Source organism: Heterocephalus glaber, unplaced genomic scaffold, assembly GCF_053883595.1.
Source record: "Heterocephalus glaber isolate CG9 unplaced genomic scaffold, H.glaber_assembly_v1.0 deba00001460, whole genome shotgun sequence".
In the NCBI taxonomy this organism is placed as follows: domain Eukaryota; kingdom Metazoa; phylum Chordata; class Mammalia; order Rodentia; family Bathyergidae; genus Heterocephalus; species Heterocephalus glaber.
Window position 1 is genome coordinate 11398054 of NW_028258307.1, and position 17836 is coordinate 11415889.

Below are 17836 nucleotides of genomic sequence, written 5' to 3' on the forward strand. Positions count from 1 at the left end.
TTTGGATGCTACTGTAAAGGGAATTGCTTTCTTAATTTCTTTTTCAGAATGTTTGTTATTACTATGTAGAAACACTACCGATTTTTGTATGTTGATTTTATAACCTGCAATTTTACTGAGTTTATCAGGTCTATGTTTTTTGGTGAAGTCCTTAGGATTTCCTGTATATAAGATCCTATCATCAGCACACTGACACAATTTTACTTCTTTTCCTAGTTGGATTGGATGCCTTTTTATTTCATCTTCTCTAATTGCTCTAACTAGGACTTCCAGTCCTGTATTGAATAGAAGTAGCATGTATTGACATCTCTTAGCTGTTTCTGATGTTAGAAGAGAATCTTTCAACTTTCCCCCACTGACTATGATGTTGGCTATGGGCTATAACAGTATGAAACTTACTGACAACTATAGAATAATTTATTTGAAAGCTAGAAATCTCCTTTCTGGAATGGATTGATTCCAATCTATGAAAGATTTATTGTACTATACTTGATATTGTTGTCAAGGTGGTGTTTGCAAGCACAAATAATTCTGTATTTTAAAAATATAAAACTAGAAACTAGGTGAAAAAACTAGTATAGCTGAAAAAACTGGTGTATTCATAAAATGAAATAGTGCTACACAATCATGGAGAACAAACTATTGATTCACATGACAATATGGATGAATTTTAAATGCATTTTGTAAAATGAAAGTAGCCATTGATATGCCATTCTAGGAAAGACAAGATTATGGTCATGGAAGACACTTAAGTATGTGATTGCTAGGGAAAGACCAAAAAGTGTTGTAAATATCCACATTTACACATTTGGAGAAGAATGTAAAATAAATGATTTTATTTTATAGGCAAAGATCCATTTATGATTGTTAATGTTAGTGAGTAAAAAAGAAAAGAAGAAAAAGGTGCTTTCATACTTAACAAAACATCTCCCCAAAACATTTACAAAAGAAAATAGTAAATTTGTAGAATAAAATCCTGTCAGATGTTACTTTAACCAAGTAATCATGGTTAATATCGCTGCAAACCCATACCACTTAGGTCTGGTACACCAAGATGGGTACATCATCTGTGTTGTGCCCCAAAAATGGAGCCATCATCTAGTCATGAGAAAACGTAAAACAAGCCTAAGCTGAAGATAATTTGCAAAACAGTTATCCAGTGGTCTTCAAAATGTCCAGGTCACATAGGACCAGGAAGGATTCACTGTTATAGACCAGAAGACCTGACAACTAAATGCACTGTGAGATCATGGATATGGTTCTAAAATAGAAAAATAGTTTGAAAAAGCTGGGAAATGCTAAAGAAAATCTCAGATTAATTCATATTATTTTACTAATGTCAATTTCTTAGTTTAGAAAATTTATTGCAGTTACAGAAAATGTTAACAGGTGAAGCTGGGCACATGGAAACTCAGTGTACTATCTTTTAAGCTTAAAATTATTGTACAGTAAGTTCAGTTTTACTTTCATACCTCTCACAGTTATTTACAAAATACCAATGGAGCAAAAAGGCTGTTTTTGTATGACCACTATCATGCTTAAACATTTTTAATGATTTATTTACTTTATGATTTATTTACAATATATTTTTCTGGTTATTTTGAAGTTTTAATAAAAGATTCAATAATTGAAGTTTAATATAAAAATATAACCGAGAGTTTAATTTTAAAAAAATCTGGATATTGGAGTAGCTGGGCTAAAATAAATGCTTTTGTTATGATGTTTTGTTTTCCAACCATATATTAGAGCTTGTTAGCTTTCTTCCACACTTCCCTCCCCTTTACTAACCGAATGCAAACATCCGTCTTCTGCCTCCTCTATGCTTATTGTGTGTTATGATTTCAGATTTAAATTTGCTGTTTTTGAAGTAACACTGACTCAGGAAAGTGGGCAAGGCAAATAGGGCTTCTCCTGATAGGACGCACCAAACCTTTATGGTAGTCGCAATACGTAGCACATATAAAACGCCAAAGCATTATGCATGGCTCTATCGTCCTTGACTGCTGGCAGCTTCACCTGGGGCCTTTGATAATAGGAATTAGCCTGGTTATTTGGCAGATATAGTTATTCACTGGGCTCAATCTATAATTTTTTGTTAGGTTTCCTATATGTCAACCACTATGCTAGACCCTGCAAAATTACAAAATTCAAAAATCATAATCCCTGTCAAAAAGCTGTTGGAAAAGAAACAAACATGAAAGCATTATTAATACTAGGCAAATAGAGAAAAGGCTTTAGAAATTTGACGATCCTACCCTCATTGTCTTTTTTTTTTCTCTTTGGTCTTGGGTATGTATTTTTTGAACCCACTGTTTTCTTATCTATAATATCGAATACTGATATTAGTCTTGCAAGATTATCATGATCATTAAGAGCTGGCAATAAGAGACCCTCCATAAATGGTAACTGTTATGGTGGTTGTTATGAAGACTGGTAGGCCATGACAAAGCAAAAAGGTTTGTCCTCTGGTTTCTTTCAGTGGATATTGTGGTAGATGCATGGCTCAGCCTTTGTGTCTTCTTCCTTTCAGAGACGATGAAGAGAAAAAGAAATCTCCCTCAGAAGGTACTGATGAGAAGGCTAATGGAACACACCCAAAGACCATCAGCCGCATCGGGAGCACGACTAACCCGTTCTTGGACATTCCTCATGACCCAAATGCTGCTGTGTACAAAAGCGGGTTCTTGGCTCGGAAAATCCATGCAGATATGGATGGAAAGAAGAGTAAGCATCACTTGTTGTCATTTTCAGTTTCATTTATCTCATCTTTAGGTGCAAAGTTTGTAGTGAATTTTTCTGAAATAAAATCAAGAAAGAAAAAAATTTTAAATATATATATATATGATGTATAAATATATTTAGAGAAGTATTCTTAAAGTTTAAGCAAGCCTCTAAATCGAAACTTGCCTGGTGATATGTAGGAGAGCAAGGTGCAGTTAGTATCGGGAAATTGAAGGACATCTGTGTGTAGCCTCCAGATTTCTCTGTGAAGAGTGAGGCATGTTTATCTTGTAAATGATGGTGTTTGAAGTCTCAGAGAAATGGAGTATGTTAACGCAGAACAGTCTTTGCAGAAAGTGAAATAATAATGTGACACAGTTGAACGAGATAAGAGAATTGACATAGATGCTAAAACTCGTAGGCTTTACCTCTGGGGTGTTGCTCCCCACCTACAGACAGACATGGAGTGAAGAGAAGGTTCAGAGTTTCTATCCATAGCTGAGCTCTCTCTCTTTCTAAGGTGTTAGCATATTCTGTTAGGCTGCAGCAAGAAAAACTGGTGCTGGCACCCTTGAAACTGACTTAGGAAACTGACGTACAATGTTAAGCAAGTTTCTTAATCTTTCCGGGTTCTTTAGGCGTACCTCTCCCATATTTCCTGGGCACCTTAGACACTAGCTGGGGAGAAATACTTCATTCCATCTCTTTCTGCATAATTTGGTATGATAGCTTTTTGTTTGGTTTGGTTTGTCAATTTTTGGAGACAGGGTCTCAACTATGTAGCCCAGGCTAGCCTTGAACTCAGGCCCATCAGGATCCTGCTGCTTCAGCCTCCTAATTGTTGCCATTACAGGTGTGCACCAGCACACCAGCTTACCTGTTAGCTTTATTCTTTCAAATGGGACTCTTTGTCCATAGTTGGATTCTTGGCTATTAGTGGAATTAGAGATCACATGCTCAGTTATGGCACCAAAGAAGATTCTAATTCTTCCTTAACTTTTAATTTAGTATATTCTGAGACAAGATTTTGATTTGTACTGAGGGGATTAAATCCTGTCAGCAACCAGTTAGTTGCAATAAGACCAAAGTTCCCTCGAGAAGAAATACAATACAGGTCTCAAAGAAAGAGAGTTGCTGTAGCCTCAAAAATAGCCACCCCTTTGACCCCACATGCATACACACCCTGCTCCATGCATGGAAACCAAACAGCGCATTAGCTGAACACGGTACAGTTTTTCATTCTCCCTCAACTCTCCGCCACACACCCTGTCCAGCTGTGGTGTCTGTCTCCAAGGCCAAGATTGGTGTGTTGGGTCTATATTCTCCATTCAGGTATGGATATAGATTTGATCTCTAAGAAAAATGAGAGATATAGAATTACCTGCCATATCTAATGCATGTAAAGTTCTGGAAGCAAAAAACCAGAGTAACCGCAGTTTAAAATGCCAGCTCAAGAACAGGCAAAAAGGAAGCAAAGCAGCTCCCAGTGCTTCAAAGCCCGTGCTCAGTCCTGCTGGAGGAGGACAACAGAGCCAACCCATGTGGTTGATTTCATTGGCCAATTTGCAAAGAGTCTCCTTGGTTTCTGCAGTAGGTGAAGTTTTCTTTGTCCCTTGTTTTCCGGGCTCCCATCTAAGACTAACTGGAGAGAACTGCTCTGCTGCACCCATTTTCCCCTAAGACTCCACTGCAAACCCCAGAATTGCTTAACAATTCAGTAGTTACAGAGCTGGGAGCCAAGATAGAAGTTTCCCTGCCAGTATAAACTTCCACATTCCCCTCCGCTTTGCTGTACTGAGAGTTTTGACTCCAGGAAGTTCTGAGCTATATCCCTAGTCCTTTTTATTTTATTTTTGAGTTAGAGGCTCACTGAATTGCCCAGGTTGTTGTCAAACTGGCAACTCTCCTGCCTCAGCCTCCAAAATAGCTGAGATCACAGGCATGCACTACTAAACCTGTCCATACAACCCTTTCAGGCCTTAGTTAATTACCTTCATAGTTTCTGGTTGGTTAGGGCAATTCTGAGTATCCTAGGGCTGGGTTTTTGTTTTTGTTTTTAGCAAGAAGTTCTGCCTAGTTCCTAGTTTCAAAGAAACCCACCCTTACTCTGTTTTCCCTCCACTCCTGCTTCAGGACAGATGTAAAAATACATGAATAGATTGCTTTACCACTGAAGGAGTTTTCTCCTCTCTTCAAGGCAGGTATTGAGAGGACCCTAAAAAAGGTTCAGCTTCTTTAATTCCTCAGGCTTTGCCTGTCTGTCCCCAACTTCCCATGGTTTCCAAATCACTTCAGCGTGGGCAGATTATTCAGCTTTTCTAATATCAGGGAAATGCATGATTTCTAATAATAATTTGCTTAAGCTAAAATTCAACAATGTAAAATGTATAGTTTGAGCTTTGAAAAAAACGGCATATAGTTATATAACCACCATCACAATCAAGATAAATAATATTACCATTTCTGGAAAACGTTCTGTGGTACCTTTTGTAGTTAATTCCTTTTCCTCTAACTCCAGCCCATGACATGGACTTTTTTTGTCTTTGGATTCCATATTATTACCTTTTCTAGAATTGCAATAATTGGAATTTGAAATATCATAATGTTTTGTGCCTAGTTTCTTTTATTTGGGATGATTCTTTGCAGAGTCACCTATGATGTTGTGCATTGTGTGAACTAGTAGCTTGTCCCTCTGTACAGTTGCATAGCATCCTATCGTTTCAACAGCCCAGTTTATCCACTCACCAGCTAGCCATTTGGGTTGTTTCTAGTGTTTTGACTACTATAAAATGAAGCTGATTTGAACATTTATATATATATATATATATATATATATATATATATATATATATATATTTATTTATCTGTGTGTCCCTAAGTTTTTATTTCTTTTTAGAAGTTGCCTAGCAGTGAGGGAATAAGATGTTAGGGTATATGCTCAGTGTATGTTTACTAGAAATTTCCAACATGCCTTTACAGTTCTGCATTCCTGCCAGCTAAGTATTTGTCCTCTTGGCAAATTGACCCTTTTGTCATTATGAAAGGACTCTTTTTATACCTAGTCACATTCTTTATTTAAAGATTACTTATTCTAAAATTCCTAAAGCCACTTGAGCTTCTTTTTAGATTTTGCATGCAATAGAACATTTTTCTCCAATGTTTATTAATCTATAATTTTGTCTTTAAAAATGTCTTCTTTTGTGTGGTATATTGGTGGGCTTTAGAATCTTTGCTTTTTAATTACAGTGTGTAGACTGATTACACTTACAGTAATTGTTGATATACTTAACTTTACATCTGCCATTTTGGTGTTTGATTTTTATTTATTCCATCTGTTCATCTTTCCTCTTCCTTATTTGGATTATCTTTTATGGTCCTGTTTTTCTTTACTGATTCATTAGCTATACCTCTTTATTTGTGTTAGTGGTGGTTGTAGGATTTACTGCCTACCTATTTGCCTACCTTCAAATTATACCACGTTGTATATATTTTAAGATCCTTGTACTGGTTGTTTTTCTTTCTCTTTCCCTAGCCTTTGTGCTTTGTCACTTTTTAAAATTTTGTATAAATTATAAAACTAACAGTAATATATTGGTAATATTTTTCTTTAAACAGAAACGTGCTTTTTACATTTATCTTCATGTTTGTGGTTGAGACATTTTATTGTGTTTTATCAGTCTGAGAAAGTCTGCATGTTTTACCTTAATTTTATACATTTGTGTCCAGTGGGTTTCAAATTTGGGGATAGTTGCTTTTTTCTTTTACTTTCAATAATGTAGAAATGTTGCTCCATTCTTCACTGCCCTGTGTGATTTCAGACCGGAAGTCTTTTCATTCTTAACTTTGTTCTTCTGTTTCCAAGCTTTTAGAATTGTTCTTTATCTCTGGTGTCCAGCAAGTTTGTATCATATAGGGTACCTCATTATACTTTTCATTAGGTTATGTTTTTGTTTTGCTTTGTTTTTGAGGTTCTTAGATTTACTGGTTTATATTTTCTCCAATTTTGGAAGATTTTCAGCCATTATTTCTTTTTCTTTTTTTTTTTTTTTGGTACCAGGGATCGAACTCGGGACCTTGCGCTTGCGAGGCAGGCGCCGGAACCACTGAGCTAAATCCCCGGCCCTCAGCCATTATTTCTTAAAGCACCCACCTTCTTTCTGAGACTTGTTTCCTGTGGGTTAGAGGTCTTGGTGCTATTCCCAAGGGCCAACTCTTTTTTAAAAATTATTAAAATAGTTTGAATTTACTATAGTAATTTTCATTTCATACATGTAATATTTCTTTGGAAGTATATGTGGAATCTGTTTTTTATCCTCCATTTCTCCTTAGCAAGTTCATGTTTTCTTAATGTCCTTGAGTACATTTATTATATTTTTAATTCCTGTTTTAAAGTCTTCAAATCCCTTCCTCTGTGTCATTTCCAGGGCTGTTAAACAGTGGTTCATTTTTTTCCCATTTATTAGTTAATACTATAATCCATAACTTCCTTTTATTTTTTATATCTAGTCATCTTTCAGTGTCACATATTTTAAGGTTTTCATTTGGTAAGCCTTAAATTTAGTTGCATTTCTTTTTAAAATGTTGGATTTTCTTCTAGTCCTTAGGTCAGGATCTTGCTGATTAATGGAATCCTTTAGGTGCTTGCCTGTATCTTTTGTAATCTTGGATCCAGAGCAGCCTCTCCTTGGGAACTGGCTTAGTTCCATTAGGAAGGCGCCATTGCTCATCTTCAGACTACGCAATGCACCCACCGTGTGTTATAAACTCTGCCCACTCTGGCTAACGAAACCACAAACTATTCCTGACCCTGTGTGAACTCTGAAATTGTTCATCTCACTACTTGTTGGTGGTTCTTTCCCACGCTGGCACATTTCCTTTCCCTGGTGCTCAAGTCAGTGTTCTGGCCAAGACTCAGGAGTACCTTGGGTCTCTTTGCAAACTTCTCCCGTTTTCCTCCTCCTTAGGAATTCTAGTCCCTCAGGCTCACCAGACTCCCTCTTTAAGTCCTCAGCTCTGCATGACTTCAAACTCACTGCTGGAGCTGAGCAACTTTATTCAAGCAGTAAGGTGGTCTTGCCTCATTTGTCTCTACCTCTTCAGAAATACAGTCCAGTGATACTGTTAAATAAAGTCTAAAAGTTATATATGTATAATTTTTTCTAGCTGTTGTTTTAGTGTGCCGAAACTAAACCCTAAACTGATTTTATCGATCCCTTTTGTTAAGAAATGTCTTTATAGTTGCCTCAGGCCACAAGACCTAATATTTACTGAGCCTTGACTGTGTTAAGGAATTCTAGGCAGGATGTAAGCAAGCCTTTAGATATGTACTTGGAGATCCAGAAAGGGATTTGTTTCCTTCCCACCTAAGCTTCTCTTCCTCATTCCCCTGCTTGCAGTCATATTGGGTTAAGCTGCCTTTTCTAAGTGTTAGGCTGCTGCTGCTACTTGGAAAAGTACCAGAATTCCAGAACTCACTTTCTGTTTTGGGAGATTGTCATTATAAGCAAGTCTGAGAGATATTTTAAATTAAGTATTCCTATTTAATGTACAATAAATATATCACTTTTTATTTGCAGTACAAATCCAGTTTAGCAGAAAAAAAATCAAAATAGCAGTGGTGCTTTCATGGGTAAGAGAAATAAATAATTTTGAGAAGTCTGCAAGATGATACTTTTTCCAAGCGTGTAGACTTTTATTTGAGTTTGGTGTGAATATAGCTAGAGTTGTTTTACATTCGGACATGTATGTAAACATGACCATGCTCTGTAATGACAGATGTTGCCACAAGTTTTTAAAATAAGTAAAGATTGAGAGTCCTATAGAAAGATTACTTTTCCATAAAACATTGACTATCTTGTCTTGAAGGGACCACTTGTTCCACTCAAGGCTGAATACTTTTTCAGATTGCATCCATAATTATTTTTATAAATGTGTCTTAAACCTTGGAGGTTTTTTGGTTACTTTTTTTTTTTGTCTTTTAAAGATGTGTTCATCTTACAAAATTTCTACCTGCAGGAGACAAATCATAATTAAAAGTTAAGTGCTGTATCTCACATAGAAGTTTTATGTTTACCAGAATCATTAAATCTGACATTAGGAGAAAGCTTTGAAAAGTCAAATTTGGGGGAAAAAAATGTACCTTCTTGGTTTTGTCACTTAGAGTAAAAAATTTTGATAGAAACTCTTAGTTTTATTGAAAGGGTCGCCGAAAAGGTGGGGCACATGAATGTTCAAGCAAGCTTTATTGGGGTGGCAGTCTGCAGCCTGCCGGGCTGACCCACAAAAGAGAGACCAGCAGCAGCAGGAGCTGAGCTGGAGGCTTATATGGGGTTCTTGCATGTGGGAGAGCACATAGTCCATTGGTGGGGGTGGGTGTTTGCGGTTAGGGCATATAGCAACAAGTTTTGGTTGGGGGATGGAGTGACAGGCTCCCGGAAGTCCGTATCTTAGGGGAACATCTGGTGGGATGGAGTGACAGGCTCCCGGAAGTCCCTATGTTAGGGGAACTGTTGGTCAGGAAACCGGTGAGGCAGAAAAGGCCATTAACTAGGAGGGGTTATCCAGAAAGTCCCTGTTCTGTTCGCAGTTAGGGAGGAGGACGGGGGAAGGGGGAGGGAGCTTGTTCTTGCTGGGGTTTCGGAATACCTAACATTTATCAATCCGTTGTTAAATACTTTAAAATACCAAGAAAGTGATGGCAAACAGTATATCCAGAATATTAATGTTTTAAATGATCAGTCATGATTAAATGATTACTCAGCATCAGAGCTTTCCAGTAAGCAGTTCGTATTTAAATCATTTAGTCTTTATGCTATGAAACAGATAATTTTATCCAAACTTCACAGGTGATGAAATTAATCTTAAACATTTTAGCTAAGGCTGTAGTATAGCATCTTGGGGGACCACAGTCTGAAACTAATTGTAGCATATTGTCAAAAGCAATCTCTATGTGGAAAGTGCTTAGAAAACATGTAAGTTCCATTTATCTTGTGTGTTTGATGCAGTGTGTCACTTTGTAGTAGGCATTTAGATGACTGGAAGTCTCAAGCTAAAGCAGTAGAGTTTGAACATTTCTCTTTTACTTGGTGATCAATATAGTGCTTTTAAGAGCTTGAATAGCATTAATTTACTTAGGTTTTTTCTGGTTTACCACAGTTTCCACAGGCCCTTACAGCCATGTAATAGCCTACCCATACAATAATTGCTACTTTTCTGATTTCAGAATCATTTAAGATACCGACTCCGCAACCTAGACTAACACAGCATGCATGAGGAGTTGGCCAATACGGAACACTATACATAATGCTATACTTAGTAGAAAACTTAGGTCGTAATGAAGTGCCTATGTAATTTTTACTACTACAGCCTATATAAGGTTAAAGTAATGAATTTTTATTTTCTACATCAATTAAGAATTCTTTGAATTCATAAATATGTATTTTAAAGACCTGTATTAAACATAGTCTCTGTTCCCCAATGAATTTACATATGTGTGTAATATATAGAATTTACAATTTCTTCTCAGGCTTTTGGCTAAGATCAAGTATAGGATTTACATATGGGTGTATACTTAAAATTTATAAATCACTATCAAGCTTTAAATAATATACTATTAGCTAAGGTATCAAATAAAATGTTGAAAATTGAGAGGAAGAAGTACTTTGGGGCATGATGACATTTTCCCAGATCACGAGATATAAATAGAAGACATTACAATGGAAAGGAGAAAGCAGCAGTCTCTAGTATTTATGAAAACTTGCTGTATGACATAGGAAGTAATTTAGATAATTAGGGACCACAAGAGTGCTTCTGTAAATGGTGCGGAGAGGTACGTGCTGTGTGTGCAGTGTGGGTGTATCTATTGTTTACCTGAGTCCTAACATAAAAATGTCTCAGGTGGATTAAATGTAAAAGTTTAAGAAATAAAACCCAAAGATTTTTAGAAGAAAATGTAGAACAATTAACTCTATGATCTTTGGGTAGAGGATTTCTTAAAATTTTAAGAAATAAAAGTTAAAGAAAATATTAATACATATTTACATTAAAAGTAAAGATTTGGGGGATTTCACACCAAAAACTTGCTGTACTACTGAGCTGTACTACCCCCAACTCAAGACCACTTTAAAGTTTTCTTTTAAAAATTTAAGTGACAGTGTATAGGTTGCAAGAAGATACATGGTCCATATTACTAATCAAGTATTAAAACCACTATGTGTGTGTGTGAATCTTTTTTTTTTTTTGTACCAGGGATCGAACTTGAGACCCTGCACTTGTAAGACAGGCAGTGGAACCACTGAGCTAAATCCCTGGCCCATGTGTGTGAATCTTAATTGAAAAAAGACATCACAGAAAAATAGGCAAAATATTGAAACAGGCCATTCATAGAAGAAAATAACTCAGATGATCAATACATAGACGGAGACATACCCAAACTCACTAATTATCAGTGATACTTTAATGCTCAATACATGATGAAATGTCATATCACTTCTGTTAGCCAAAATTTGAAAGAATACCAAACATTAGCAAGGATTTAGAGAAATCAACTCTCTTCTACCCTATAATGTATCACTGGTATAAATATTTTGGAAAACAATTGGCAATAAAATAACTTTATAGGGTCTTACATGTTTCATGACAAGTTTTAAAAACTTAATAGAGCACCTGATTGGATGAAAATTTAGGAACATATAAGCATATTTTTCTTGGAATCTGACCGGGAAAAGTAACAGAAAACCCAAAACACAAAGTTTAGCATCAAGTAATGAAATCGCTTTGTGACTGCCATCATTACAGTGTAATATTTGAGAACTTCCCCACTGGGCTAGAATTGTACTCACTGCTCACATTTAGAAAGATGATCAGAAATGCGAACAGTTAAATCATGGGTGCCCAGGGAGCAAATGGTGTAACGTGACCTGTAAGAGTCCACATGAAAGAACTGAGAGTTAACAGTGGAGAACAGGGTCGATGGGAAGCAAAGGAGTCCCATTATGCTTCTTTTTCAGACAGATGTTAAAAGAGTCTGCCTATAGCAAGGAAACAGAAATAATCTCATCACTTACCTGTCAATTTAAAAATAAATTGGAAAATGATAACTGTGTGAGGTGAAAGTTATGTTAATTAACTTGATTGCAATAATTATTTCACAGCATATGTGTGTAGTAAGACAGCAAAGTGTATAAATATATACAATTTTTGTATTTGTGAGTAATCCCTTAATAAAGCAAGGATAAAAATCCTCAAACATGCAAAAAATGTCAACATGCTTCCTTATACCGTGGAGATTAATATAAATATAAATAAATAGATAGAAGTATGTTAGGAAAATAAAATGGGGTTGTAAAGTTTGCTAAATCCTCATCTATTGCAGCAGAAATCCAATAAATGTTTCTAACCTATTATGACATAGTGGAAGAAACACATTGTCTTGGGATGTGAATGCAATTAACTTTAACTAACAGAAAAAAATAAATCAAATGTTAACAGGTAGATTCTTTTAGAAAAAGACTAGAGGAGTTGGCAAGGAGTGAAGAGGGCATCATATGGACATCTCACCGTAGTAATTTTTAAATATTTTGATCATGTGATCGTGTTGTTAGTATAGATTCTTCAGTTGTTTGCCAACCCAAGATTAGTTTCTGATTTGAAATACTCTAATATTAACTGCTTTTTGAGGATGTGAAAATTCTTGGTGGCACATATTTCCCATGTCACTTGAAACACTCTGAGCCCAAGGAGTGCTGGGTATCCCCTGGAGGAGGTTAAGGAGGTGCACTCACTGGAGAGGGATTTACAGACTTGGCTGTCATCAAAAGTTTGAAAATTTAGTCCCTCATGTCAAATGTGAGAGAGTAGATGTTATTCTGAGTCACACCTACTGAAAATAGAGTTTAGAATGGCAGTGCAGGCAGAAATCTGTGCTATTGTATAACATTGGGAACAGCGACACTATAATTAAGAGATAATAAAAGTGGAATGGTTTTATCTCCCCCCCACGAGAGTTGTCTCCTCCTGTTAGAGAAAGACTCTTTAAGAGACAGCAAAGCAAAGGAGTTATTTTAAAAGTAGGCTGAAGTTTTCCCTGTGCTTTCTGTCAGGTAAAAGGGCCAAAGACCAAGACCAGACCAGGCCACAGTAAGCCTTTATTAGGGGAATAGATCTGCAGGGCTGTCTCTGAACAAAGGAGAGACAAAAGCAATATGGCCGGGGCAGGGAGAGTCTTTTATAGAGACTGGGGTGGGGTTTGTAGAAGCTGAGGCGGGGTTGAGTGAGGAAGTGACTAGGGAATGGAGGAGCCTGTGACGTCAGTAGGTGGTAGGAGGTGAGCGAGTTTTAGGTTACTCTCTGGGTGGGACCAGGGGCATGCTGGGAAGAAGGGTTTGTTCTTTGGTGGGAGCAACCATCTTGGCATGACGTCACACAGGGGCGGGGGCAAGGCACGATAGGAAGAGGGCAGCTACTATACATAATAGCTGCTGAGGTAGTGGGAGACCTATCACTTTCTGCTTTGCTGTAGTTGGCAGAAGGGTCGATAGTGAAGAGGTCTGAGCTCCAACATGAGGTTTTTGAGAAGGCAGCCAGGAAGGGCAGCTTGGGAAGACTCAGGTAGGCATTTGTCACAGGAAGTCAAGTTTGGTGGAATTTCAGTTTCAGACGGGGTAAACCTCTTCACGATTCTACATGTAGCCTGAAAGAATAAGATTTAGATTCAAAAGTTCCATTTCGATGGCTTGTGTCTTTAATTTAAAATCTACCCTTTTCTGCAATAAAGTTGGTGAAAAGAGGCCACCCACCATTCTCCTCAGAAGCAGTACTTTTGACAGGGAACAGGGGAATATATAAACTGCCAATCTTTCAGCACCAAAAAAGTCTGTGTGCAGAATCTCTGACGTATTTCTTTCTGAAAGAAGTATGCACAGTTTTCACTGCATCTGATTTTTCAGAAGTGATTCTATTTTTGCTCTTGACTTGTTCTGTTTACCTTTCAGGTTTAGTTAGCAGTTAAGAGAAAGAAGCAAATAAGTTTTGCAAATCATCAATGATAATTTAATGCAGTATATCAATTTCTTCAAAAATCTGATGAAAATTTGAAATTGAAAATATAGTACAAGAGCCAGGGATGTAGCTCGGTGGTAGAGCAGAAGCTTAGTAGCCATAAGGCCCTGGGTTCAATCTTTTATCAACAAATTAATAATAATAATAATAATACAGTACAGTTGTCTTCCTTATCCACAGGGGATATGTTTCAGGATCCTCAGAAAATGCCTGAAATTGTAGGCAGCAGTGAGGCCTGTAATTAATCCCCTTTTCCATCCTAAGCATTTGTCACCCGTTATGACTATCACTTTTGTAGCTTGAGGTACAACAGCAAAATTAGCACTGATTCCTTTTTCCAATTTCATAGATGAAAGATTGATTCTTAGCATAGATCTTAGCAACTTCATCATATGATTCTCTTTTTCTTTCTATAAACTTTTGCTCCTCTTCTTAAAGAAGCACATTATGGCTTCTCTTAAGCAAGTTCATGACGACCCTTGTGCCTTGTTACTAAGTAAAATAAGGATCACTTGAACATTCTTGCCACAATACCAAGATAAAGGATCTGGGGTAGGTCTGCTGAGTCACTGCATGCACAGCATGGATAACTGGACAAAGGGATGATTCACTTCCTGGCCTGGTTGGAGCAGGATGGCTTCAGATTACCTCATACAACTAAGTGTAGCATGCAATTCAAAAGTTATGAATTGCTCATTTCTGGAATTTTCCATTTAATATTTTCAGACTGTTGTTGATCACGGGTAACTGAAACCATGGAAATTGAAAGCATGGGTAAAGGGGAACCTAGTAGTATCCTAAAGAAATTAATCCCCATGATAAAAAAATTAATGTACAAAAATGTTGTCAATACACAGTACTGACTTAAAAATTCAAGTTTTAAAACTAGAAAAGTCACTGATTCATCTCAAAAAATATTTTGAGCACCATCTGTGCCAGCGTTGGTCTTGGTGGGGAAGATGGGCAGGGACAGGTTACACCTGAGTAGTGTCATTCAACTGAGAGCTCAGCACTGAATTGCAACAGGAAGTCCATGAAATCTGTGGTCATAGAGATTATGGATACAAATATTCTGAAAGAGAAAACATTCGAGACAGAAGGCACTTTAAGAGAAGGTAAAGCTGAGCCATTATTTTAAAACTAGGGTAAAGTTTTCCCTCCTCTTTCCACTTTGCTGTTGTTGGCAGGAGGGTCGATAATGAAATGGTTTGAGCTCTACCACAAGGTCCTTGAGCAGCCAGTCCAATGCTTGCCAGGATGCTTAGCAAGGTGCCTGCTACAGAGGCGACCATTGCTTCAGCTGCAGAATATCATCATCTTGCAAACAGCTCAATGCCTAGTAAAAGGAGCATGAAGTAAAATATGATCAAACAATGTTACCTTTTTCAGTCTTTTTAAAAGTGATATATAATTAGAAAACTTTTAAAGCAAAAGTATATTACAATTTCTGTGATAAATTTACACATAATAGAATGATTAGAAGTTTGTATATCAAATTTTTGGTAGTTATTTCTGGTTAGACTAATGATTTTTGATACTTGTGTGGGGAGGATGTTATTTTCTCTTACATTTTTACTTCTGAGAGTGACGCTAGACAGATGTAATGTGTTATCTGGAAAAAAATCAGTGTTTCATATTATTTGACATATTTCTTAGTAAAATATAATATTAATGTGAGGGAGTGTTTTAAAGTAATAATTAAATATAAATCTAAAAATGTAAAATTTGCAAAATAATGATACCTGAGGGAAAGTGTAACATTTATCGTACTATGATTATCAATCAAAAACAATGCCTATGGTAAGATTGTATGTATTTTCTCTTTTTAAAATTCTGTTAATAGCTGTTACAGTCCATTTATCTTCTACGTCTGCAAGAGATTGGTTCCAGAACTGCCAGCGTACTCATGCAGTCTTTGCATATAATCTCTGAGCATATTCCCAGATACTTTCAATCATCTCTACATTATTTATAATGCCTAAGACAAATGCTATGTCAATAGCTGTTATACTGTATATAAAAAATGGGCCCCCCTCAAATTTTACATTTTCAGTACTGATGCAGCCCATCCCAGGCCCAACTACACAATACAGAAATGAGACTCCAGCAAAACAAGGCCAAACAAGGAGTGACTGCCTTCTAGGGAATGGCTGGAGGCTACAGCCATATGCTCCTAAGCACCAGTTCCTTCTCAGATTCAGCCAGCCCAGGGCTCAGAGCATAGCAAATTTAAGTTTTGTTTTTGGAATCTGCAGTTGGCTGAATTCACAGATGTGGAAACCCAGGATACAGAGGGCAGACAGCACCATTTACAGAAAACAACTTGGGGATTGAAATGACTGGATTAGTCCACAGGTGCTGGTGTTTCAGCAGTACTTAGCATCTTTCATGAGAGTTGATGTCCCTCGTGGTTCTGGGGTGCATCCCGGTAGTCCTCTTACCTACAGGTGGGAAGCATTTGAGATCACTGCAAGTTAAATAATAAACAGCTACATTTGGCCTGAGTTGGGAAAAGCTGAGTTGAACATACGTGGCATCACTTACAAAATCTGCTTTTTGGCACCAGTGTGTAAGTGATAAGGTACAACCTGGTCCTGTAGCATACAAGGATCATGAATCCCATCTCTCGGAAGGAAGTGCCAGAAGTCTCTGCTGGAGCCCCTGGGTTTAGGAAGCAGTGGGGCTGCCATCACATTGTCTGGAGAACAGATCCTGTCTGGGACTGATCATCCTTGCCACTGTGAGTTATTTTTTTGACCTGCAGCAGCTTTCGCCCAGAGGCATTTTAAAGGTGCCAGTGAGCCTTGGGCTCTTTTACAATTACAAGGGCTTATTTGAATTGCTATTTGTAGAGGTGCATGCTCAGCAGGATCTTTGACTCCGTCCTTCCCTAGGTCATTGGGTGCTTGCGGAAGGAACCTGATTTGCTATCTTGATAAGCCTACTTGCCTGATTCAGCACTTCTCAGACTGCAGGGATTTAATCTTACATTTTATTTCAGCACCTTGCCTCTTGTAAGTTTTATAAAGTGCTCTATAAATTGTTCAAAAATTATGAAAAAGAAATCATTGATGTGCTTGATTTTCTTGGAATTTCAGTGTTAATCACTTTCACATAAATGAAGTTTGTGAACTTGAGTAACAGTTTACTATGCTCAATTTACTGAAAAGTGTATCAAAAACAGCAAGTTCTGGTGGCTCCTACCTTTAATCCCAGTACTCCAGAAGGCTGAGGAAGGAGGATTGCCAATTTGAGCCCAGCCTGGGGAATTTATCAACTTAGTGGGACCTTGTCTCAGAAATAAATAAATTTTTAAAAAGTGCCAGGTTAAAAAAAGTCAAGATTTGGAGAGAATGGAAGAAGTATGCAGTGCTGTGTTGCAGGGGGTGGTAGAAGACACACCTAGATGAGATGGCATTAAACAGTGCCTGATTGAAGTGAAGACACAGGCAAGTCATGATGGTATTAGAGAAAGCACTGTTCTAGGAAGTGATGAGATAGCTTGAGGGTTAAACAAGATTTGAAAATTTTTCTGTGGCTGTCATATTTGTTTTTCCTTAAAAAAAATGGTATTGAAAGTACAGTTTTGTTGCTTCCTACTCATTTTTCATGTAACCCTGAGCTAATGATACACATTCTTGTTACAAACTGCTTTCTTTCCTAGTCCTAGTACCATCCATTTAAATTCTTTCAGTGCTTCTAGTAGTAACCACCAGTGAACCGCCTTCTAGATAAGTGGGGAAAGGTACTTGTTTATAAGTTAGATTTGAATATCTTTGTAGCTTATTTCTTAGGTAGAATGTTTTCTATCAACTTTTCTCCTTTGATATACTGTATCTTCTGTTTGCATTCGTGCTTAATATCTCTGTTATCGTGACAGGGTTTAGGACTACATGGAAGCAATAAATTTGTTATTTAGTGTGCTGCTTTTCACCCTCCACTAATGAATTAGGGCATTATATGTTAAGTACTGCTTTCTATTAGAAATGTGTCACTAATGTAGAGGGGGAAGTCCCAAAATACTGACTTTTGCAGAGAAAAAAAAAATCTGAATAAC

General features: G+C 37.1%; 1 protein-coding gene across 12 annotated transcripts in view; it reads left to right on the plus strand.

Moving 5' to 3' along the window:
• The window catches only part of Psd3 (pleckstrin and Sec7 domain containing 3), a 517630-nt gene that overhangs the window by 416705 nt on the left and 83089 nt on the right, over positions 1–17836 (plus strand). For all 12 annotated transcript variants that reach the window (XM_004848243.4, XM_021261216.2, XM_021261217.2 and 9 more), the window contains one exon: positions 2531–2724. In XM_004848243.4, coding sequence (XP_004848300.3) covers positions 2531–2724 — 194 coding nt within the window. The remainder of the gene's footprint in view (positions 1–2530; positions 2725–17836) is intronic.